This window comes from Peromyscus eremicus, chromosome 10 (assembly GCF_949786415.1).
Source record: "Peromyscus eremicus chromosome 10, PerEre_H2_v1, whole genome shotgun sequence".
NCBI classification, from domain to species: Eukaryota; Metazoa; Chordata; class Mammalia; order Rodentia; family Cricetidae; genus Peromyscus; species Peromyscus eremicus.
Genome location: NC_081426.1, coordinates 27,192,413 through 27,216,364, shown reverse-complemented (window position 1 = coordinate 27,216,364; position 23,952 = coordinate 27,192,413). Strand labels below are relative to the sequence as shown.

The following is a 23,952-nucleotide window of genomic DNA, read 5'->3' as shown; positions in this document are numbered from 1 at the left end:
CTACCTTCTGCCTCCCAAAAACCTAGCACATCAGCCAGGAACAGTCATCTGGGGCAAAGACAGGCCTTGGGTCCCTGACATGGCTCTTGTCACAGGGTTAGCTGAAAGTCTCATCGTTCATACTGGGGAAGGCTACAAGCACAAGAGGGCTTGCTTTTCCCAGTCTGAGCAGAAAGAGGCTCATTGGTGCATACTAAACAGTGACTCACTGACAAATTAAAATAAGATCTTTTTACCCCCATCTTCACACCACTCCCAGAAACATATGTTGCTCGTTCTTTTCTGCAGTCAGGGAGGACTTCTCTACAAGAACCCCGCCCTCTCAGGAGAGCTCAACTGGCCCCCTTTCCTCTTCCCAGCTGCAGACCCCAGGTACCTGCTGTTTGTTTGCAGCTCTGTCATAGTCCTTCCTTCCCACCCAGACTCCACCTCCTGGCACTCACCTACCAAGCCATTCTAGGCATGGGACTCATCTCTGAAAATACATCGTGCTGCATAGTTTTATGCCAACTTGACACACACTGGAGTCATCTGAGAGGAAGGAACCTCAACTGAGAAAATGCCTCCATAAGACAGGGCTGTAGGCAAGTCTGTAGGGCATTTTCCTAATTAGTGACTGATGAAGGAGGGCCTAACCCATTATGAGTAGTACCATCCATGGGCTGGTGGTCTTGAGTTCTGTAAGAAAGCAGGCTGAGCAAGCCATGATGAGCAAGCCAGTAAGCAGGACCCCTCCATAGCCTCTGCATCAGCTCTTGCACTGCTTGAGTTTCTGTCCTGACTTCTTTTAATGATCAACAGTGATGTGGAAGAATAAGCCAAATAAATCTCCCCAAGTTGCTTTCTATCGTGGTGTTTTATCACAGCAATAGTAACCCTAAGATACACATTTTCACCAAAGACACTAAAAATATATTTCATGATATTAAGAAATTGTAATTTTTATGGTAAACTACAGTATTATGATTAAATTTTTTTTAAATTACACTTTTTATCGGGGAGCACACATGCCATAGCGCAAGTGTAGAAGTCAGAGGACAACTTGCATGGGTCAATTCTCTTCTGCCACAACGTGGATCCCAGGGATCAAACTCAGGTTGTCAGTCTTGGTGGCAAATACTTTCACACACGGAGCCACTTTGCCAGCCTGGTTTGGTATGTATATTTTAAAAAGAAGACTAAATTTTCAGAGACACATTATGAAGTATTACAGATAAAAAGAGTATAATGTCTGGGGTTTGAGAAATAAAAGATAAATACCCGTGGAATATAAATCAGACACGAGTGGCCAAGAACAGATGATCACTGAAAACTAGATGACTGTAGTCTAGTCAGTCCATGCTTTGTCTTCTGTTCGAAACTTTTCATTATAATAAAACCAAACCAAATGACTACCAGGCGATTCCTCCCCTAGGAGACCATGTAAGGGTGGCCTGGCTTCCAGCGCTCCACACTGTCTCCAAATGTATTTACCCACATACCTCATGCTTTCTTGCCCACTCAACTTTACTTTTTTTTTTCTTTTTTGAGACAGGATTTTTCTGTGTGTCCCTGGCTGTCCTAGAACTAGCTCTGTAGACCAGGCCGGCCTTGAATTCAATCTGCCTGCCTCTCTCTCCTTATTGCTGGGATTAAAGGCCCAGCCAGACTACAAATTTCTAATTGCAGGACTATTTTGTTATGTGACAGTCACCAGGTGTTAGCTTCACATACTTGTCATGTAAACGTCTTCTTAAAAAAAAAAGGTTTAGTTTTATTTAATGTGTATACCTGTTTGCCTGCATGTAAGTCTGTACACCGTGTGTGCAGTGTCCACAGAGGTAACAAGAAGCAGCTGGAACCCTTGGAACTGGAATTACAGACAGCTGGGTGACACCATGAGCACTGCTCTTAACTACTGAGTTGTCTCCAGCCCTGTAATAGCTTCTTTTTATTTTTATTTATTTATTTTATTTTTTTTTTTTTTTTGGTTTTTCGAGACAGGGTTTCTCTGTGTAGCTTTGCGCCTTTCCTGGAACTCACTTGGTAGCCCAGGCTGGCCTCGAACTCACAGAGATCCGCCTGGCTCTGCCTCCCGAGTGCTGGGATTAAAGGCGTGCGCCACCACCGCCCGGCTTCTTTTTATTTTTTAAAGGTTGACTTAGTTTTCTTTTCTTTTTTTTTTTAAGATTTATTTTATTTATTATGTATACAGCATGTATGACCAGAAGAGGGCATCAGACCTCATTATAGAAGGTTGTGAGCCACCATGTGGTTGCTGGGTGAGAATTGAACTCAGGACCTCTGGAAGAGCAGTCAGTGCTCTTAACCTCTGAGCCATCTCTCCAGCCCCGTAATAGCTTCTTAATTACATTCAGAAATTATATTTCACCTTGTTCAGGTGAATGAGGCACTGAAACTCCTCAAAGCCTACTGGGTGGGGAGAGGCCTTTGCAGCCAGGCACTTACTTCTGACTAGCCTCCATCTCCAGCAGTGCAGACAGAGCTGAGGTTCCTTTCTTCCCAACTGGGGGGCCTGTTGACTCGAGGGAGTGTGCAGCGATGGGCCCAGTCATCTGCAAGCCTTTCATGGCAGTCCCTTTCTAAAGCATGGAGAGGAGACAGTTTGGTCGTTAGTCCAGGTAGGCTCTGAGATGTCACTCACATCTCAGCTCACACTGCTGCATCTTTGGGCCCTGGGAACCCAATCAATTGAGCAGAGGAACACAGGTTCTCTGTGTTTAGCAAACAATAGAAGAAACTAAGACTCAGAGAAGTTGGTTAACCAAGGAACTCCAAATCCCCTGGAGCTGGAATTCAAACTAACGTTAGCTCTTTTCAAAGCTTAAAGCTCCTTTCACACAAGCATTCTAAATGTTCTAATCACAAGTGATCTTGAACATAGAAGGCAGCTGGTGTGAGAAAAGGAACCTAAGGTTAACAACAGGGCTGATGAAGGAACACTATCAGGAGATTAAAAATAATGAACTACTAATACAAAAGCTTGAATGAGTCCTAATCATTCAAGCTATGTGGAAGAAGCAAGTCTCAAGTGGTTTTCTATCATATGATAGCATTTTAAAACACCCGGGTGCTGGAGAGATGGCTCAGAGGTTAAGAGCACTGACTGCTCTTCCAGAGGTCCTGAGTTCAATTCCCAGCACCCATATGGTGGCTCACAACCATTTGTAATGAGATCTGGCACCCTCTTCCGTGTACATAATAAATAAATCTTTAAAAAAAAAAAAAAAAGCCAGGCGGTGGTGGTGCACGCCTTTAATCCCAGCACTCGGGAGGCAGAGCCAGGAGGATCTTTGTGAGTTCGAGGCCAGCCTGGTCTACAGAGCGAGATCCAGGAAAGGCACAAAGCTACACAGAGAAACCCTGTCTCGGGGAAAAAAAAAAAAAATAAAAAATAAATAAATAAATAAAACACCTGGAAAAGACTAGTGGCTGCTAGAATATAGAGAAGGGAAGAGTGTGACTGCCAAGGGGAGCACGATGCTTTTGTGTTTTTCCTTTTAGTTCTGGGGATCAAACTCAAAGTCTCTCGAATGCTATGCAGGTGATCTACCACTGAGGAACCATTTGATGGTGGTGGCTGGTAAGAAATCCCTGTATTCTGTATATACCTGTATACAAGCACACAGAGATTTAGAGAGTCAATTACACTTAACGTTAATTTAAGCAAAACAATGCTGAGTCACACATCTGCCCCTTATTGCCTGGGTAGCTTCAGCTATATCCTATAACCTGCTATAGAAGCCTCAGTTTCTTCACCGAGTGGCAGTGTATGACCAAAATTAAAGTGGTGAAAACTCTAAAAGGAAGGCCTGCTGCTGTCAACCTCTTAGAGCTTTTACTTAAAATTCGGTGCCACAAAACACAGCAGCTGTGCCCGATGGTACCGGGTGCCACTTGGAGAGTACACAACAGGTGCTATGTCCTCAGCTAGAAGGAGCAGCTCAAGCCATGAGGCCAAGTCCAGTCACTGCTGGCACCAATGCCCTCTCCCTCATCCTACAACAGGCAAGAACACACTGACTAGAACTTCAGACACATGTTGAGTAGTCATGGGATAAACCATCTGGTTGATGAGAAGCCTGAGAGAGCAGGAGGTAGAGCCTGCCTCCCAGGCTAGGTACAGTCCCCAGGAGTTCTAAGAACCCTTACCCTACTGGTTCTCAACCCTCCGAATGCTGCAACCCTTTAATACAGTTCCTCAGGTGGTGGTGACCCAACCACAAGATTATTTTTGTTGCTACTTCATAACTGTAATTTTATAGAGCAGCAGTGTCTCAGTTCCTAAGACCATTGGAAAACATTTTTCCAGCGGTCCCGACCCACAGCTTGAGAACTGATGCCTTACCCGAATCATGCGGTCTGAGCGATGGCGCCTGCGGATGCGGTTTAAGCCCTCTACAAAGCGAATAAAGCCATCTAAGAGCTGCCACTCATCTTCATCTGCACGGGGTCTGTCCCCATAGATGTCACAGTGCACCTCCCCTTCTGTGATGCGCTTGGTGGCAGTGACACAGGCTGGCAGTAGGAGGAACCGGGTTCTCCAGAACTTCAGAGACTCAATTAAACTGTAGAGAGCCAAGGATATCAGAGCGGCGGTGAGAAAAAGTAGATAATAAAAGCCTTCCTGGAGAGCTCTCTCTGAAGCGGACGTGAGACGTCCTGTTCTGCTGCCCCGAATGGCTTTGCTTAAGACAGGACACAAAACTCAAAGACCACAGGTGGCTTCTGCTTTAATCCCAGCACCATGACAATACCTCTGTGAACCCAGACCCAGTAAGGCAGCTGTCCACCACCAATTACAAAGCAGACAGAAAGGCTAAAACATAAATGAGACACCACGACCACAAGGCTACTAAACAGCAAGAATAGAATGCTGGAAGCACATGTTAACACGAATCCTCTATTTGTTAAAACATATAGACCTGTATACAATCACACATGTGAACACACACACACAAAGAAAGGAAATTCTACTACTTATTAATTTAAATAAAACAATACTGAATCACAGATGTGCTCCATATTAGCTGGTAGTCTCAGGCACAACGGGAACTCTATGCAACTTCTACGAGCCTAAGTTCCTCCACCGAGCTCATGCTCAGTGCTGACACTTGCACCAAAAGGCACACTGTGCCCGTGCTCTGCTTTGTCTTTCCAACTTCCATAAAATACACAATCACTCTAACCCATTTTAAGTGTGTGTGTGTGTGTGTGTGTGTGTGTGTGTGTGTGTGTCAATGGTACTGAGTACACTCACACTGTTACATAACCACCACCTCTAGCCAGAGTTTTAAGTCATGCAGGCGTGCTCTGTTCTTCCAATTTTAGAGAAAATAAAACAAACACCAGACAAGAGGACAGATGTGTTAAAAGATGATGCATACATCCAAGGTAGCACGGATGGGAAGTTAAAGCCTCTCTCTAACCTGAAATCTTCAGAGCCAGCAGAACAAATATACTGATCTAGGTAATTCCACTTGTACTCCTCTAGCCGTTCATGGCAGAATTCCACCCAACAGGAGACAAATTCTGAGTCCGAGTGGGAGGGGCAGAGGCTGTAGGTATAACGGATCTGGGCAGATTCATAAGGGTACCTAAAAAACAAAGGAGACGCCTGGATATTTAAAAGCAATCTGTACCCACCACCACCCTTTTTCTGCTTCAGAATATTTGGCACTATCCTGGGCTCAGTCCCCAGCTACAGTAATTAGCTCTTCCTAGGAGACTATAATGGAAATTTCTCAGATCTTCTTAAACTTTTCATTCTTTTCTACATTTATCCTTTGATTTTTAATATGCTTGATGTGAATCATGCCAAGCTTTATAAACTGAATCAATTCCCTTTGGGAAGTAGTAAGCTATAAACCTAAAGTTACTTTAAAGCAAAGTCTAAAGGGAATCATTCAACTTCTTATATACACATTGTATTATACAGATAATTTAGTGTATAGACAAAATTCAAGATGGCCACCAAAGACTATAAACATCCAAGGACTCACTTGGGAAGGTATCGTGTTACTGTGATCATCTTGTCCTTGAGTGTCACCTTATGGAAGGTTCTGCCCATACTCAGCCAATACTGGCCTTCCTCCTCAGGGCGGTTTCTGGACACAAGGCCTAGTAGAGAAAAAACCAGTGATTTCATTTATTTCGTAAAGGCTCATTTTCACCACAGTCTTGCTTATCCACAAAGATACAGATAAGGAGGGAAAGAAGAAGAAACAGTGTTTTGAGAGGCTGCTCACAGAAGCATTATTCTTGGTTAAAAAATAAAATCCCAGAAACTGTCTTAATTTTTTCTTATTAAACCAACTAATAGGAAATGAGAGCAGGTGTTGGCAGCACCTGGATGCTACACTCCAACCCTGATGCCCAGTCCTCTGGAGTAAATGTTAACAGGTCTGGGAGTATGTGTGTGATTAAAATGAAACTCCACTCTACCCAAGCCCATCTAGGTCCTCGCCCCGGGCTGGCAGCCAACACCGCCTCCTGGCCTGTGCTCCAACTCCTCCCCACAGCTTCTTCGAGCTTCAGTCTGAAAGGACCACTGGTCTGTTCTATGTGGGTTTTGCCCTACACCCCTGCTTGTGACACTGCTTCTGCCTTCTCTTCCTGAGCCACTAATTGAAATCTTGCAGATTAAAAAATGTTTACACTTATTTACTTTGTGTATGTGCACAAGCACAAGTAACATGCACATTAGAGCACACATGTGTGGAGGTCGGAGGACAATATGCAGGATCAGGTCTTCTCCTTCTATACGTGGACTCTAGGGGTCAAATTCAGGTCACCAGCCATGGCAGTAAGTGCACTTACCAGGTGAGCAACCTCTCCAGCCCATTTTTAGATTACTTAATATCACCACCAAAGTAACTTCCTCAGGAAAGCTGTCAGACACCATTAGTCGTATGAACATCTTATATGTAGCTCCTTAGGTATGTGTCTCTCCAAATATAAACTCTTATAAAAAAGTTTCAAGGATTCAGGCACAGCAGTGCATATCTATGGCTCCAGCCACACAAGACACTAAGACAGGCAGATTGATGGAGTCTTTAAGTCTGATGCCAGACTGGGAAACATAGTGAATCCTTGCCTCAAAACCAAATTAAATTAAAATTTAAAATAAAATTCCAAGAGGCCAGAGCTAAATATTGTTTATCTTTATATTTTCAATTAGCTTCTGATAAAAGTGCCATACCCAGAGTAGGTGTTCAAAAACTTAATTTAACTAAATTAAACACAGCAAAAATGAAAATAACGAGAATCAGGAAGATTCTCTAAAGAGTAAAAATTGTGCCATAAAAAATAACAAAGACTAGGCAAGATCCTCATGACCGGCAAACCAAGTGCTCAGGTCAGAGAGACGGTCACACGGTGGCAGGTGGCCTGGAAGTGCTCAGAAGAGAGGACAAGTAGAGTCTGAGAGAATCTTCAGTGTGAATGTGACAATCTCCCAAGGCAGGACTGCAGCATATACAAGAGGTTTCAGCTTGGGACCCCGCATTCAACCTAAACCTCTTTACCTGCCAGGGTATGGTCTCTAGCAGCAAGTCTCTTCAGGTCTTGCTTTCTGCAAATAGACAGGGGCATGCCCCATGAGGCACTCCTTCATTTTGCTATAAGCACCCTGCCTGCTTTCAGGAAGAGGGTCAGGGGGCAGGAACAACTCAGTTCCCTAGCATATCATTCTAAACTAGTTGTACCCCAGGGATCAAACATGTATCTGTGGTTAAGTTAATGTGTGCCTCTCCCAGTGGACAGTAAACTCCAAGAGTTTGTTGGAACAAGTCCTACCTTACCTTTGCAATCAATAAACCTGAAACAAGGGAGCAGCATGAGCTTGGCTATGAAAGCAACTTTCCCAATAACGATAGTAAAAGTTTTTATTACCAGGGACATGAGTGTCCCTCTGACAACTAACCATGAAGAATAAGGCTCATGAATCAGTCAGGACCAGCACTCGACACTAGAATTACAGACTCACAAGGGACATTCACCCCATTCAAGAGCAGAGACTGGGCAGGCGAGATGTGGCCAGTGCCATCTAAAGGCAAATTCATTACTGCTCCCTGGATTAAAGAACTAAATTCTTCCTGCAGCCTTCCTGCAGCCTTGTGAGACCTAACGTCTCTGGCCACATCTCATTCTGTGCTCCATACCACTAGCTTTCTTTTTGGTATGCAAAAGTTATCATAGTGTCTCCTGCTAAAGGCTTTTGCTCACACCAATCCCTCTGCCTGCATGCTCTTCCCTTTAACCTGCCCCCTCCTTTTCCTAATGACTTCTACTTATTTCAGGTCTAAGGTCAAACATCACCGCCTCAGGAAGCCACACCTGATCCTCCAAACCAGATCAAGCTCCAAATTAAAGAAGTGTCATGGGCCTTTAACTAACTTTTCCCTCCCAGTCTTTATCTCAGCAGATCCATTTTTCATAGTCTGACAAATGCTATTTTCTCTTTATTGAGCTATAAATTCCTTCTTTAGACTAGAAGTGTCAAAAATGTTGAATGAATGAGTGAAAGAGCACATATATTTATTTAATATCTGTTATATTCCCAGGCACTATAGTTTCCACTGTGGAGGTAAAAAAGATGAATCCAAAATAGTCCTGGTTAAAGTGAATTGGTGGTACAGTGGTGACCATAGCAATCTTCCAAAAGGTCTTGGCACCCCAAAAGGCAAATACAGACTAAGGAAGGTATGACAGTACAGATCTGGAACCCCAGGGGTTAGGAGGTGAAGCAGGAAGATCAAGAGTTCAAGGCCAACCTGACAGTTCGAGACCCTGTCTCAAAAAAAAAAAAAAAAAAAAAACAAAACGAAAAGAACGTAAAATATGAAGAGAAGGCAACAAACGTCAGGAGGAGCTTCCTAAGAAAACACACAAGAGACCCACAGCTTCATCTACGAGGTCTGGACCGGCTGACAACTAAGCCACACAGCAGATCCACACTTCTTTAAATTCTCTGGCCAGAGGAGCTTTACCAGAACCAACAACGATCTGAAGTTTTACAGCAGCCGAAGAGGGAAGTGGAGGCTTCGTTAGCAACAGTGAAGAAGCAAAGAGACCAAGACAGCTCACGGATTACTTCAGGGAATGATTATTGCTTTCCAGTTCCAGGCACCCACACTTAATTCCCTCTGTCACACTTATTTTAGAAGAGTTCTCTACAACTTGGCTCTTCCTCAATTAGTGTCACTTATTAGTCTCTGCCACTAATGGGTGACTCATTCTTGAATTAGGTCACTAAACTTCAGTGATTAAGGAGAAAGATGAACACAGACCAAGGGAAAAAGAACAAATGTATGAACTGAGGTGTAGCTCAGTAGTAAAGCGCTTGTCTACCAGGAATGTGGTGCTGGGTTTGATTCCCAGTGCCAAAAAAGAAAAAAGACAAAAAGACACACATAAAAAAAATGTAAACTTGGCTGGGTTGTGGTGGCACACACAGGTCTTTAATCCCAGCACTCGAGAGGCAGAGGCAGGTAGATACCTGAGTTTGAGGCTAGCCTGGTCTACAGAGTGAGTTCCAGGATGGCCAGGGCTATACAGAGAAACCCTGTCTCAAAAACAAACAAACAAACAACCACATATTGCTCTTCTAGAAGACCCAGATTTGGTTCCCAGCACTCAAGCTGGGCTTTTCACAACTGCTTCTAACTCTGGCTCTGGGAGATTTTTTACACCCCTCTCTGGCAGTTGTGGACTCTGTCACTCCCCATACACATTCAAAAACAAACGAACTGTAAACTTAGATGCACCACCTGAGAACCTGCTGTATAACAGGGAGGTATAACACTAGAAACAACTAAATACCCACTTCTAGGTTTAGAGCATTCACTATACACTTGACAACTCAGTATTGGCTGCCTGTTGCTCCTAGTTGTCTAAACCAAACGACATCATCCCTAAAATTAATCACACTCTCTTCCCTTTTTTGAGACAGTTTCTCTGTGTATTCCTAGTTGTCCTCTCATACTCACAGAGATCCTCCTGTCTCTGCCTCCCAAGTACTGGGATCAAAGGTGTGCATCACCACTGCCCGGGTACTACTCTTGTACAACCAGGCATTTGGGTGCATACCTTAAACCCCAGCACTTCAGAAGGAGAGGCAAGTGGATCTTTGAGTCTGAGATTAGCATGGTCTGTAGAGTGAATTACAGGCCAGCCGGAGGTACATAGTAAGACCCTGTCTTAAAAAGGAGAGAGGGGTTGGGGGAGGTTGACTGGTTAAGAAGAGCAATGTTTTGGCCAGGCAGTGGTGGCTTACCACTTTAATCCCAGCACTCAGGAGGAAGAGAAAGGCAGAGCCCTGTGAGTTCAAAAATAGCCTGGTCTACAGAGTGAATTCTAGAACAGCCAAGGCTATACAGACAAACCCTGTCTTGAAAAACAAAACAAACAACAACAACAACAACAACAAAAAGAAGACTAAGGTTTTAAAAATTATTTTATTTTTATTGTATGAGTGTTTGCTTGAATGTATTGATGGACCAGCCTGACTCCATGTTAAGGATGGAAGCTATTTTGTTATAAGGTCAGAACAAGTTCATTTCTGTTGGCTGCAAAATTCCAGTTGACCAAAGTGCTTTAACCTGTTTCTGGAATGTGACACGCTCCTACCCTATGGAGTTGACTCATACCTTGAATATACCCCAGAAGATGTTCTGCCAAATCATTTTTGAAATGTGCAGCCAAGTTCCTATGTAACCAAAATTCCTCTGGCAATCCCCCAACCCTTGAGCCCCCACGAGTCTTGCAGTTTTTTAGACTATATAAACCCTACCTCCTCCTGTGATGCTATTTTTTCAAACTCCGATTTAGGGAGACAGCCCTGTCTGACAGAAAATAAAGCTTGCTTAATTTGATCAAAGAATCTGGGTAATAGTTACTCTCGTTCAGTGAGATTAACCACTGGGAGTGAGCCACCATCTGAGTGCTAAGAACCAGACCAGGGTCCTCTGCAAGACCAGCCAGTGCCCTTAACCAGTGTCCTTAACCAGTGCCCTTGGCAGAGAGGAAGAACCTCAAGTGAGAAAATGCCTCCATAAGACCTGGCTGTAAGCAAGCCTATTAAGCACTTTCTTTTTCCTTTGGCCATGGGTGTTAGGTCACCTGGAAATAGAGTTACAGATAGTTGTGAGCTGCCATGTGGGTGCAGGTATTTGAACTCAGGTCCTCCGGAAGAGCAGTCAGTGCTCTTAAATGCTGAGCCTCTCTCCAGCCACAAGCATTTTCTTAATTAGTGATTAATATGGGAGGGCCCAGCACAATGTGAGTGTGCTACCTTTGGGCTGGTGGTCCTGGGTTCTAAAGAAAGCAGGCTGAACGAGCCATGAAGAGCAAGCAAGCCAGTAAGCAGCACTCTTCCATGGCCTCTGCATCAGCCAGCTCCTGTCTCCAGGATCCTGCCTTCTGTCAATTCCTGTTCTGACTTCCTTCAGTTATGAACAATGATGTGGAAGTGTTAGCCAAATAAACCCTTTCCCCCCACCCCCCGAGTTGCTTTATCATAGTGTTTCATTACAGCAATAGTTAACTCTAACTAAACAACAACATAACAGAAGAAAATCTACTCTCACAGATTTATTAGAAAAGAAGAAACATAGGCCGGGCCTTTAATCCCCACACTTGGAAGGCAGAGGCAGTAGGATCTCTAGGAGTTTTAGGCCAGTCTGGTCTACAAAACAAGTTCCAGGACAGCTGGGGCTGTTACACAGAGAAACCTTGTCTCAAAGAAGAAACATAATTTTAAGAAGAATCACTTACCTCTGCTATAGAGTGGGCTGCTGCTCAGTGGGGGTGGAACTGTGGTGTTGGGTTTCTGAACCTTTGGCTGCACTATGATCTGGTAGCCCTGCATGAGACGCTGGCAAATGAACTCTTCAAAAACTTGCTGGGCTGTCATTTGAACCCCCTCCTCATCCCTCCTGGAAGAGAAATGACTGAGCATGTGGATATGCTTGACCTTGGGCAGTGACACTTAACAGTCATTGTGTCTCTTCTCCTTTGGTTCATCCCAGATTATCATTCTACAGCAGCTCATAAAATCCATAATCTGTATGCCAGCTTCAGAAGAAATGATCAGTTTAACAAGGCAGAAAAAAAATAACCTTAGAAAATACTTGCATTAGCAAATATGTTATCAATGGAGACAAACGTTAATGTCAACAAAACTTAAAAGTAACATTTCTTCTTTAAAAAAAAAAAAGGTTTATTATGTATACAGTATTCTGCCTACATGTGTCCCTGCAGACCAGAAGAGGACACTAGATCTCATTACAGGTGGTTGTGAGCCACCATGTGGTTGCTGGGAATTGAACTCAGGATCTCTGGAAGAGCAGTCAGTGCTTTTAACCGCTGAGCCATCTCTCCAGCCCAAGTAACAGTTCTTGGGTCATCAAATTTCCCAAATACTTAAGGAGGACATGAAAGGTTTAAAAGTTCAATGTGCTTCTACACATGTGTTCTAATATACCCATAACCCTCACAAACAAAACTGACTGCTTTTCTCTCAGGCACTGACCTGTCCATGTCTGCTTCTGGGAGGAGATCATAGCAGCCCTCTGTGTAGTCATTCTGCAGGCCCTGACGGTCCGGGAAGTAGTCAGTGGTGAGGGGAAGGCATGCAGGAGTAGTAAGAGACTTCCAATCCACTCCAACTGTGCAACAGAAGCCTGGCACTACAGGGGGAGCAGACAGTGTCAGAACTGCCTCGCATAACGGGGAAAAGGTATATGTGGTCACCATGGCAGGTTTGGGATATGGAGTGGGGAGGAGTTCATGGTAAAAGGTGATAGAAATTGCCAGAATAGAGGAGCAGAGGGAAGGGGGTGGGGGAGGGAGAAAGAGAGAGAAACAGAGTTTGTTAGATAATGCAACACATGCTTATCCAATCCCATCATGCAAATGGGATTCACAGCTGCTATTTTTCATTTTCTGCTGATCATGAGCTACAGCTGAAATGCCAGTGAGGTTACTGCAGGGCAGGCAGGGTTACATATCAAAGCAAATTAATATTCTGAGGGCGGAAGAGAGGCTCAGGCCAGAGCTTCTCCTTTCAAGGACCGCAGAGTGTCTGGGTAGGAAAGGAAGAAAGCTCAGCCTAACTGGGAGCAAAATAGCATATAGCAGCAGAAACAGGAACACTTCAGAATCACAAGTAATAGATTCAAAAGCACAGGAGGGAAAACCAAAGGAGGATGTCTGGGACAGTTACAAGGCTGGGAGTTTGGAGACTTGAGTTTGACGTCTGCTCCTTGGGTAAAGCAGACTTTCAATACTGGTCACTAACGCCTGACATTTTGGATTAGGCAAGACATTATAGAGGGCTGTGCTGGGCACACAGAGATTCTGAGGAGCAACACTGGACTCTCCTCACAAGATGCCAAGGGTGCACTCTACTGTGAAAACAGACATTGCAGTGTCCACTTGGGTGCGTGTCCTTCCCACTAACCTAAAAGTGCTAAGGCAGCACTATGGTCGGGATGCTGTTTGTTTCACTAGACTCATTCCCGAGTGTGCAAATACGAGAAATATGGAGCCTAGAGGGAGGTCCCTGGAGGTGTGTCCTCAGGAACGTCAGCGTTGTTCTGGAACTTGAGGCAGTTCTTGGTAGCTCTTCCCCAGCCTGCGCCCTAGCTTCCTTCCATTTTTCTGCATGTGATCTCTCTGATTCACTCTTTCTAATCACGATGCCATTCACCACCATGTGATGCAGAGCCAGCACCACAATATTTCCCTCTCTCTCTCCCTCTCCCTCTCTCTCTCTCCCTCTCTCTCCTCCTCCTTCTCTCCCTCCTCCCTCCTCTTCTCTCTTAGTCTTGCTATGAATCCCAGGTTAGCCTTGAGTTTGTAATCCTTCTCCCTTAGCTTCCAGAAGGCTAGGATTACAATGTGCACTATACACTGAGCTCTAAACTAATTTTCTTTATAACCTATCCCCCTCAGGTATTCCATGTAAACAGATAGCTAGCTCTCTTAAGTAAAACTTACTCTAATCTATAAGATCTTTGAAGTGAAGACTATCTTTTTTAAATCTCTGTAAGAGAAAATAACAACAAAAACCACTCCATACCTTGGCCTTTGAGTACTGAGTGGGATACTTACACACTATATATTGTAAATGCATGTGTGTGAGCAGTAACAAGGTTACAACACAATGTATCCCCTGTGGCTTTGTCAGCCTTATATCACCCTCACGTGGGTGAAAAAGTCTTATGTGCTAAATATGGGGACAGAGTGCTTCCCGCAGCACCACTGACTTGGGGAAAACCATAACTGGACAGAGGCCTAACGCCATCTCTATGCAGGTCTTACACAGTCATCAATACCTCAGGAATTCAAAACATATCCCCAAACAGCTGAAGTTGCACCCCAACTTCCTATATGGGAGATAAGAAGCTGTGCTTGCCCCTACTTCCTGGATAAAACCAGAAGTAGAAGAGACCTAATCAAAGCCACTATGAGGAAGTCAGAAATGGAAGCCAGCCACCTCTCTATATTGTCTTAGATCATGCCAGACCTCACTACCTCTCTGACTCTTACATCAGTGATTTCTGCTGCACATAATAGCATATGTCTGTAGTCCCAGCACTGGGGAAGCAGAGACAGGAGGATTGCTACAAGTTCACAACTAGCCAGGTTACATAGAGAAACCCTGTCTTAAAAACAAACAAACAAAACAACCCTCTTCCCCCCTCCACCCCCAAGCCCCGAAAAATCTGGAAACTATCCAAATGGTCATTAGTAAAAATGATTACTAAAACCCCAGATATAGTCATATGTTTGATGATATGATTAAAAATAACTTCAGACATTTTCTGTTGTGTTTGTTTGTTTGTTTGTTTGTTTGAGACAGTGTCTCACTATGTAGCTCTGGCTGGCCTGGAACTTCTACTTATACCAGGCTTCCCAAGTGTTGGGATTAAAGCTGTGTGCTACCATACTCAGCTTAATAAAACTTTAAAAAAGAGAGAAAAGAAAAGAAAAACAAACTTTTTGGGCTGGCACGATGCCTCAGTAGGAAAAGGCACTTGCCACCAAGCCTGGTAACTTGCATTTGAGCCCTGGATCCACCCAGTAGAAGGACAGAGTCAGCTCCTATGGGTTGTCCTTTGGCATCCACGTACATGTGCTACGGCATATGTATGCCATCACACAAACACGTTTTTTGTTTGTTTTTATTTTTTAAAATTAATTAATTTATTTATTTTTCTAGCTTTTTTTTTTTTTAAACTTTTAATAATGGAGGGGCTGGAGAGATGGCTCAGCAGTTAAGAGCACTGGTTGCTCTTCCAGAGGATCCGGGTTCAATTCCCGGCACCCACACAACAGCTCACAACTGTCTGTAACTCCCAGTTCCAGGGGATCTGATACTCTCACACCAATGCATATAAAATTAAAATAAATTATTTAAAAAAAAAAAAAGAGCAATAGGGACATGAAAACCAGTAAAAGGATTAAGTTAATCATCAGCATTACACATCCACAGCCACATAAAGTGTGTGCAGTGGTAGGATTGTTCCCCTGCTACTGTGCTGGTATAGGTGCTCTTTAACTGTTTAGCTATTTAAACAGACAAAGGTGATGAAAACAAACCTTAACTAGTCAAATATTTTCACTATGGGTTCTAGTAACAGCCCATTATTTCTTTCCGCTTTTTTTCCAGAGCCAGTATTAGGCCTAAGAGCTAAGACTGGCTTCTGCCTGGCACAAGGGTTTTTGGGAGAAGTCGACCCTTTCCCATATGTCCTGAATCACACATTATGGAGCAGGTCATCCAACCATACTTCTCTCAACTGGCATCAGACAGACTCAAGAGTCCCTCACATCACATTTCTATACCACAACACACGTGGATTTCTGGACTATTCTCTTCCCACAGGGCTTCCTAGTGCTCTCTCTATGCCATAATCCCTATAGCCTGCTTCCTACTAGTCAATTGTGCCCTCTTACTTGGGTCTGGAGAGGTAGAAACACCATCCTCTGGAGAATCCTTATTCTGGGTCCTAGGATTCATACCTAGAGAAAAAAAAAGCAGATTGTCTGAATCAAAAGTTACCCTACAAAAATGTTTTGACAGTTATGGTTGAAAAAGCTCAAAAATAAAGCTAAAAAGAACACACACACACACACACACACACACACACACACACACACACACCAAGGGCCAATTCTGAACTGGGTATTTCAAACAGCACAAAAGAAAAAAACCAAAGAAAAATATGAACAACCTAAAATTTGGGAAAGAATCAGAACGTCAATGTTATCAATACCATCCTTTTTGTCTGCTAAGTTTTTTTTCAAACAAAATTGCTACTTATTTTAAGAAAACTGACACATTTTAAAATCATTTCAACTAGTTAATTTTTAGCAAACATAAAATAACCTAATTACATTTTGTACAGTTATTGTTTAACCTTACCTTCTAGAATTCTTTCCCAAATCATAGTTTTTAGGAATTTAACATAAAGGGCTGGAGAGATGGCTCAGTGGCTAAGAGCACCCAGGTTCAATTCCCAGCACCCACATGGCAGCTCACAACTGTCTGTAATTCCATGATCTGACACCCTCACACAGACATACATGCAGGCAAAACAATGCACATAAATTTTTTTAAAAACAAGAATATAAAGTTGGGGAGGGGGGGTAGTGGTGCACGCCTTTGATCCCACACTCGGGAGGCAGCAGCCAGCTTGGTCTACAAAGCGAGTTCCCAGACAGCCAGAGCTGTGTAACAGAGAAAACCTGTCTTGGGTTAAAAAAAAAAAAAAAAAAAAAAAAAAAAAAAAAAAAAAAGGAATATAACATAAGACATCAAAATTTCCTATGTTTAACAGAATAACAAAGAATCTACTTTAGATATAATCAGTCTGAAAAGGATTTAAAATGATACTTTAATATGAAATGACAGAGCTAACTGAAAAACATACATAACTAAACATCACTTAGAAAACATACCTATTTATTAGAAAATCATACTATAAAAAAGGATTGAAAAGAGTCTCAAAACCAACCAACATTAACTCTCTCTAAATGGAAAGCTAAGGGAGGAGATAGGTGAAGAACAGAATTCTGTTTTTTGTTTTGTTTTGTTTTGTTTTTTGTTTTTCGAGACAGGGTTTCTCTGTGTAGCTTTGCACCTTTCCTCGAACTCACTCTGTAGCCCAGGCTGGCCTCGAACTCACAGAGATCCGCCTGCCTCTACCTCCCGAGTGCTGGGATTAAAGGTGTGCGCCACCACCGCCTGGCGTCTTTTTTAAAGCTTTCTTTATTTTATGTGTATGAGTGCCTACTCATACATATGTGTATCTTGGTTGTGCCTGACGCACATGGAGGACAGAAGAGGACAGAAGAGGACATCAGATCCTCACAGACATCTGTGAGCTGTCATGTGGATCCAGGGAATGGAACCCAGGTCCTCCGCAAGAGCAGCACATGCTCCTAACTGCTGAGGTATCTCTCTAGCCCCAGAAATTGTACCTTTTGTTCCATATATATTCTGTGTCACTTGAATCTCTTTTAAGGATAACAAATATTTATAAATTCCTTGTGAAATCTTTGGGAAAAAAAAAAGCAATGACTGACTAAACACTTGAAAATCAGATAATCTGGAATATGGAGAGTTCTCTCAAAAATCAAGAGGAAGAAAATTAACAATCCAATAAATAAGTGAACAAAATTATGTGAATGGACACTTTAAACACCATACACAGAAGGCAAGTGAGGACATAAAAATAGATTCCACACCAGTATTCATTCAGGAAACAGTGAATTAAAGAGTGAAATGCCTCTACACTGGTTTTTGTTTGTTTACCATTTCAAGACACGGTCTCTCGTATCCCATGCTGGTCTCAAACTTGCTCTGTAGGGGAGGATGATCTTGGACTTCTGTTCCTCCTTCCTCTACCCCAGTGCCGAACGAAATTAAAGGCCTGTACCACCAAAGCCAATTTGTTTGTTTGCTTGTTTACTTACTCAATTTTATAAATGTTTTGCCTACATGTATGTCTGTGCCTGGTGCCCACAGAAGTCAGAAGAAGGCATAAGATCCCCTGCAACTTGAGTTACAGATGGTTACGAGCCACCATGTGAGTACCCAAGTCCTCTAGAAAAGTAACAAGTGCTCCTAACTGCTAAGCCAACTCTAGTCACCAAGCCCAGGTTTTCTTCTTTCTTTTTTTTTTCTCCCGCTTGTTTTTTTTTTTTTTCCTTTTATTGAAAATAAAAGCCAGGCATGGTGGTGCATGTTTTCAATCTTAGCACTTGGGTAACAGAGGCAGGTGGATCTCTGAGTTCAAGGCTAACCTGGTCTACAAAGACAAAAAGAGAACACCTCCCCCACCCCCACCCCCCACCAAGGGGGAAAAAAAACAGATTTTTTTTTTTCCTCCCTCACATACTAAACCTTGATTATGGTTTCCCCTCCCTCTAGTCCTCCCAGTTCCTTCCCACCTCCCTACCATCTGGATCCATCCCCTTTTTGTCTCTCATTAGAAAGCAAACATGCTTCTAAGGAATAATATTAAAATATAATATGATAAGATAAAATAAAAACTAACACATCAGAACAGGATAAAACAAACAGAAGAGAGCCCAAGAAAAGGCATAATAAACAGACATAGATGCTGAGACCCACTCATTCACCATCAGGAATCTCAATGAAAACACTAAACTGGAAGTAACAATATATATGCAAAGGACCTATAGGGTAAAAAGAGGGATATACATATATTTATTTAGATATTTATATAGAATTATTCATATAGAAATAAATATATTTATTATATATAATAAAATAATATAAAAATAAGATAATTTTTTTAAAAAGCCCTGACATGACATTTTAAGATACAGAGCCTCCAAAGACGCCACTGAGTTAGTTTTCTATCTGACTGTTGGCTATCTACTACTGCTAAGCCCAGTTTTTCAAGCAGTGCTAGGGATGGGACCCAGGACCCAGCACTCTTACCAACTGAGCTACACTGCAATCCCATTTACTGTTTAAATAGGTTATCGATACACAATTCAGGTAGATATGTGCTTAGTAGACACAAAGTGCTAGCTTCAGTCTCCAGTACAAAAAGTAAAAAGGCAGAAGGATGAAAAGGTGATCTGCCAAGGTCCCCTAACTGCTGTGACACTGCTAGACAGCACAGAGAGAAGTGAACAATGCAGCGACAAGGTATTACAACTGTGCTTCAAACAAAATCCTGCCGAGCCGGAGGGAAGCCCACAGAGACATTATTCCTGAGAAGCATGACTCATGTGTGAATCAGGCCCAATCACAGGAAGTCTGAGTCACACTTGGGTACCTGCAGATGGCAGAAACTCCAAGCCAAGGGAGGTAGAGGAGGGCCACAGAAGTGGTTTTCTTGCCTTTTCTGTTGTTTTTAGTAAGTGAAATGTTTCTTAGCTATGTATTTCAACTCTATCTTGTACCAAAACAAGGATAATTTTTGGGTTTTTTTTTTGTTTTTGTTTTTGTTTTTGAGACAGGGCTTCTCTGTGTAACAGTCTTGGCTGTCCTAGAACTTGATTTGTAAACCAGGCTGGCCTCGAACTCAGAGATCTGCCTGTCTCTGCCCGATTGCTGGGACTAAAGGTGTGCAAAATGATGCCCAGCTCCAAAACAAGGATTCTAAGTTTTATTCTTAACAAGACCAAACTACTGTTGACCCTGATGCTGTGGGGACACTAATCCAGGTTGGTAGGTTTTGTTTTGTTTCATGTCATATTTTAACAGGAAACAAAATGTCATATTACATCAAATTGATGAAGTGCCTGTGATCATATAATTTCTTTAGAAGCTCCATATATTCTTGCTGTTTGCAAAAGTCTATTTTAATTTAGCCTGTTAGTAGAACCTAAGGCAGAAGTTCTGCAAAACTCAGATACAAACTCTGATGCAGCATCTTCTAGTTTTCTGGTAATACTTTGCAACTCCTGAGGTATGACTATCTTGCTAGATTTCTGCCAGGCAGGAAGAAATGTTATGAAATGTTCAATGATTATGGCAATGCAGAGAGAGAGCTGTGGCACATGGCACTGGCTAAGGCATCTTCTTTCTCCCCATGCTAATGGTGTTCTTGACTGGCATGATCTTTGACAACCACTGCAGTAGTGGTGGCTGTGGGCGCCCCCAGGAGGTAAGGAACTGCAGGAGGTAGAGAGCTGCACCTGGCCCTAGCTAGCTGGTGGTACATCTTCATGTCACGGTCCACACCTGATACTCTTCTCCTTGGCATCTGCTGACTCAGATGTGCCTTCCCCCAGGCCTGGTTTGCTTTCTTTTTTCCTTCTTTTTTTTTTTTTTTTTTTTTTTTTGGTTTTTTGAGACAGGGTTTCTCTGTGTAGCTTTGTGCCTTTTCCTGGAACTCACTTGGTAGCCCAGGCTGGCCTCGAACTCACAGAGATCCGCCTGGCTCTGCCTCCCGCATGCTGGGATTAAAGGCGTGTGCCACCACTGCCCGGCCTGGTTTGCTTTCTTAATTCATGAAGCTGTTATCCCTTTCAGAAATGTTCACTGAACTATGCAACCACAGACCCAGGTTGCTTTATTTTTAAGGGTTGTTTGTTTGTTCTTGTTTTTGTCTACTTTAAGGTTTTGGGTTGTTTTTTATTTTGTTTTTGCACTGTTAGGGATCAACACCAAGACTTTGTGCATGCTATGCAAGTGGTCTATTGTTGAGCTACACCCATATCCCTGATGCATCAGGGAAGAGTGCCTGTCTTGATTTGGGTGCTGGAATCTGAACTCCAGCACTCATGATTGCAGAACAGTGTTCTTAAGGGCTGAGCCATCTCTCCAGCCCATTCTATTGTTTATATAACAAAAACAGATTGATTCAGAGTAAATATCCTAAAGTAGAAGTCAGATCATGAAACTTATTTATACAAAGCCCTCTAAGGGCTTCTCAACTAACATTTAATAGCTATGGCATTGCATGTTTCCCTGGTTAGCTTCAGATCTCATCTGCTTACCCTCATGTTTCTCTCTAGTGGTTCCCTTGATGGCTCAGGCACATTCAGAATCTCAGTCATTTCTCTTGCTCTCCCCTCTGCTGTGTTCTTGCCCCAGTGAGCCTTAGAGCTAAAATCTATATGTCTTAATTTGCCAGAAAGTCTTGTTTGAACTTGTTAACCTGTATAATTAATGTGCTGTCCTCTTTCACTCTCAAAAGTGCCCTGAATTGGATGATCAATTTTGTGATCACCCTTCTACCCTACCCACAGCTTGCTCTCTCACTTCTTTCATGGTTGGTTTGTCATTATTCAGAACTTTGCATTTTCTAGCCAGGTAGGTACTCTGCCACTAAGCTGTACCCAGCTCTCTTTCAGGCCCTCACTGAGTTGCGCTGTACCCTGGCTCTGCACACACTTCTACCTGAAAATTCTCTATAGCACCACCTGACATCTAAGTCTTTTTTACTTCTTATGTTTGTTATAAGCTCTGTTAGAACAAACATTTTTGTTTTGCTCATGCTGTATCTCCAGAGCTTAAGGTAGTTCTGGCACAGAGTACATACTTGAAAAATATATGTTAGATGGGTGTATTTTGTTTTCATCTGCAGTGCTGAGGATCAGAGCCAGAGCTTTGTGTATGTTACATGCTAAGCCAGTGTTGTACCAGTTAGCTTCCCCCCACCCCCAATATAATTTATTGATTCTTTGGGAATTTCACACCATGTACGCTGATCACACTCACTTCCTAGTCCTGTAACCCCAGCTCCAAGAGGGGTGAAGAAAAAGGACCCCTGGCTTCTAAACTAGCTGAGAAGGTATGAGTCCTAGGTTCAAGGACAAATCCATGCTGTGGGATGGTCTTTCTGTACACTGTGAATGTGTGTTACTCTCATTGGTTAATAAATAAAGCTGTTTGGGCCAATAGCCAGGCAATTAAAATAAGGCTGGGTGGGAAAGCAAAACAGAGATATAGGGAGAAGGGCAGAGTTGGGCAGATGCCAGCCAGATGCCAAGGAAGCAAGACATGTAAAAACTGAAGTAACAACCACCAACCATGTGGCTAAACATAGATAAGAACTATGGGTTAATTTAAGTTTAAGAGCTAGTTAATAATAAGCCTGAGCTACCAGCCAAACATTTATAAGTAATATTAAGTCTCAGAGTCAATTATTTGGGAAGCAGCTGCTGGGTATTTGGGAGTTGCTGGCGGGACAGAAACTTCTGTTTATGGATCCAGCCACAAATATATGGATGAAGAGTAATAGAAGAGGACATCTGATGCCCTTACCTGCCTCTGCATGTACACAATTGTGTACATCTCCCCCAATATATGCTTATATACTGCACAGACACATACACACAAACACAAATAAATAAACACATCTTTAAGAAAGAAAATAAGCAGAAGGAAAGAGCAAAAAAGAAAGCTAACAGACTACTACACCCAAGTGAAAGACAACACCTTAGGCTAGGCTAGAACAACAAAGAAAAGTTTCTAGATATAACCCTAAGAGAAACTGGATACTAACTGTTATTATTGTATTATGGGAATAAAAATTATGAAGTACAAATTAAACAATAATTTTGTAAGTCATTCTAAAGCTTCTTACATGACAGCGTAGTCTTTGAAATAAAACTTCATTTGTCAATAAACATGCCAAACACTATAAAGAGACAAATAACAGTAAACACCTTAAGTCTGTGGAGAGATAGATATGAAAGCAATGGGGTCACCATGTACCAAGTTGTGTAACTGGGATCAGGTCAGGATCTGTGTGGAAGCATGTCTAACATCTCTCAGGAAAGCATGAGATGGAAAGGAAACCTCAAGGAAAAGCTTCAAACAAGGAGGCACATTTGGAGCTGAACCATCACGGAAAAGGGATGTTTTCAGGTAGAAAGGGCTTGCAGACAGGAAAGGAGCTTATTCTACATTGGGATGATGAGATGACACAGAGAAATATGAAGACCATAGCTGGGATATAAGAAAAACCCATGTATTATTAACAACACCCCCTATCTGTTGACCACTCATGTCTGCTAGGCACTGTTCTAAGCATTCATACAGTTGTCACATTTATTTTTAGTTTTTGTTAACATTTTCATAAAATTCCCTTCACAATGAAGAAACTGAGTTGTAAGAAGTTAGTAACTGGCCCAAAGGACTCACTACTCATTAGAGGTGGAACAAGTCTCATGTCTTAAGATTCTAGAACTTGTAATCTTTCTATACTCAACACCTCGTTAAAGTGGAGTCAAGTGAAGACACGATGGGACACAGGAGAGAGGTGATGATTGGTGTTAAGAGCCATAAAGAGCCACTGATGGCTGTGCATGTGAGAAGAAAAAGCTGGTCAGATCTGCAAATTGAAATACCTCATTGGTGACAGCATGGTAGTTCCCTGAAGGAGAAAGGAACAGGGCAGGAAGAGCTACTGTGATGATCCTGAACAGAGACAACAAAGGCCTGTACAAAAGCCTCAAGTAGAGTGTTGAGGAGCCAGCCTCAGAACAAAAGGGCAGAAGAGAAGGAAGGGTAGGCAGACGATACCACATCCACGATGAGGCATCTGCCACCCAAGCAGAGTAGTCCATCCGTTAGGCAGACTGACAACTTAGGAGCCCAAGAGGAAAAGGTGAGCCAGAGAGCCAGGCTGCAAGCAAATGCTTTCCCAATGCCTGCCTGTCTGTGTGCACATGTGTGCCAGGAAACTCTCAGCTAAGAGGATATGACAATGTCACCTAAAGATCTTCCACACACATCCTCAAATCAAGACTCTTCTAGGTAGATCCTGGTGCTGGCTGCAGGATCTGGGTTCAATTAAATCTTCCTGCTTCTGGTCACTGGTCAAGCTAGCTCAAGGAACAGTCCATGGAAAACCAGAACAGCCTTCCTCAGTAACCTTCTACACCCCAAGGCCAGGAAAACTCAAATTTTGGTTCCAAAAACAAGCTTCCTAGTTTAGCAAAGTGATAGAA

The 23,952-nt window shown here is 42.7% G+C and overlaps 1 protein-coding gene across 6 annotated transcripts in view; it reads right to left on the bottom strand.

The window, feature by feature from the left end:
• Depdc5 (DEP domain containing 5, GATOR1 subcomplex subunit) overlaps positions 1-23,952 on the bottom strand; it is a 121,104-nt gene that overhangs the window by 41,627 nt on the left and 55,525 nt on the right. For 3 of the 6 annotated variants that reach the window (XM_059275664.1, XM_059275667.1, XM_059275669.1), the window contains exons 25-31: positions 15,964-16,029; positions 12,533-12,716; positions 11,776-11,936; positions 6,003-6,120; positions 5,430-5,597; positions 4,349-4,568; positions 2,449-2,582 (exon numbers count right to left, since the gene is read on the bottom strand). In XM_059275664.1, coding sequence (XP_059131647.1) covers positions 2,449-2,582; positions 4,349-4,568; positions 5,430-5,597; positions 6,003-6,120; positions 11,776-11,936; positions 12,533-12,716; positions 15,964-16,029 — 1,051 coding nt within the window. The remainder of the gene's footprint in view (positions 1-2,448; positions 2,583-4,348; positions 4,569-5,429; positions 5,598-6,002; positions 6,121-11,775; positions 11,937-12,532; positions 12,717-15,963; positions 16,030-23,952) is intronic. The other 3 variants (XM_059275666.1, XM_059275668.1, XM_059275670.1) reach the window with 1 other exon arrangement.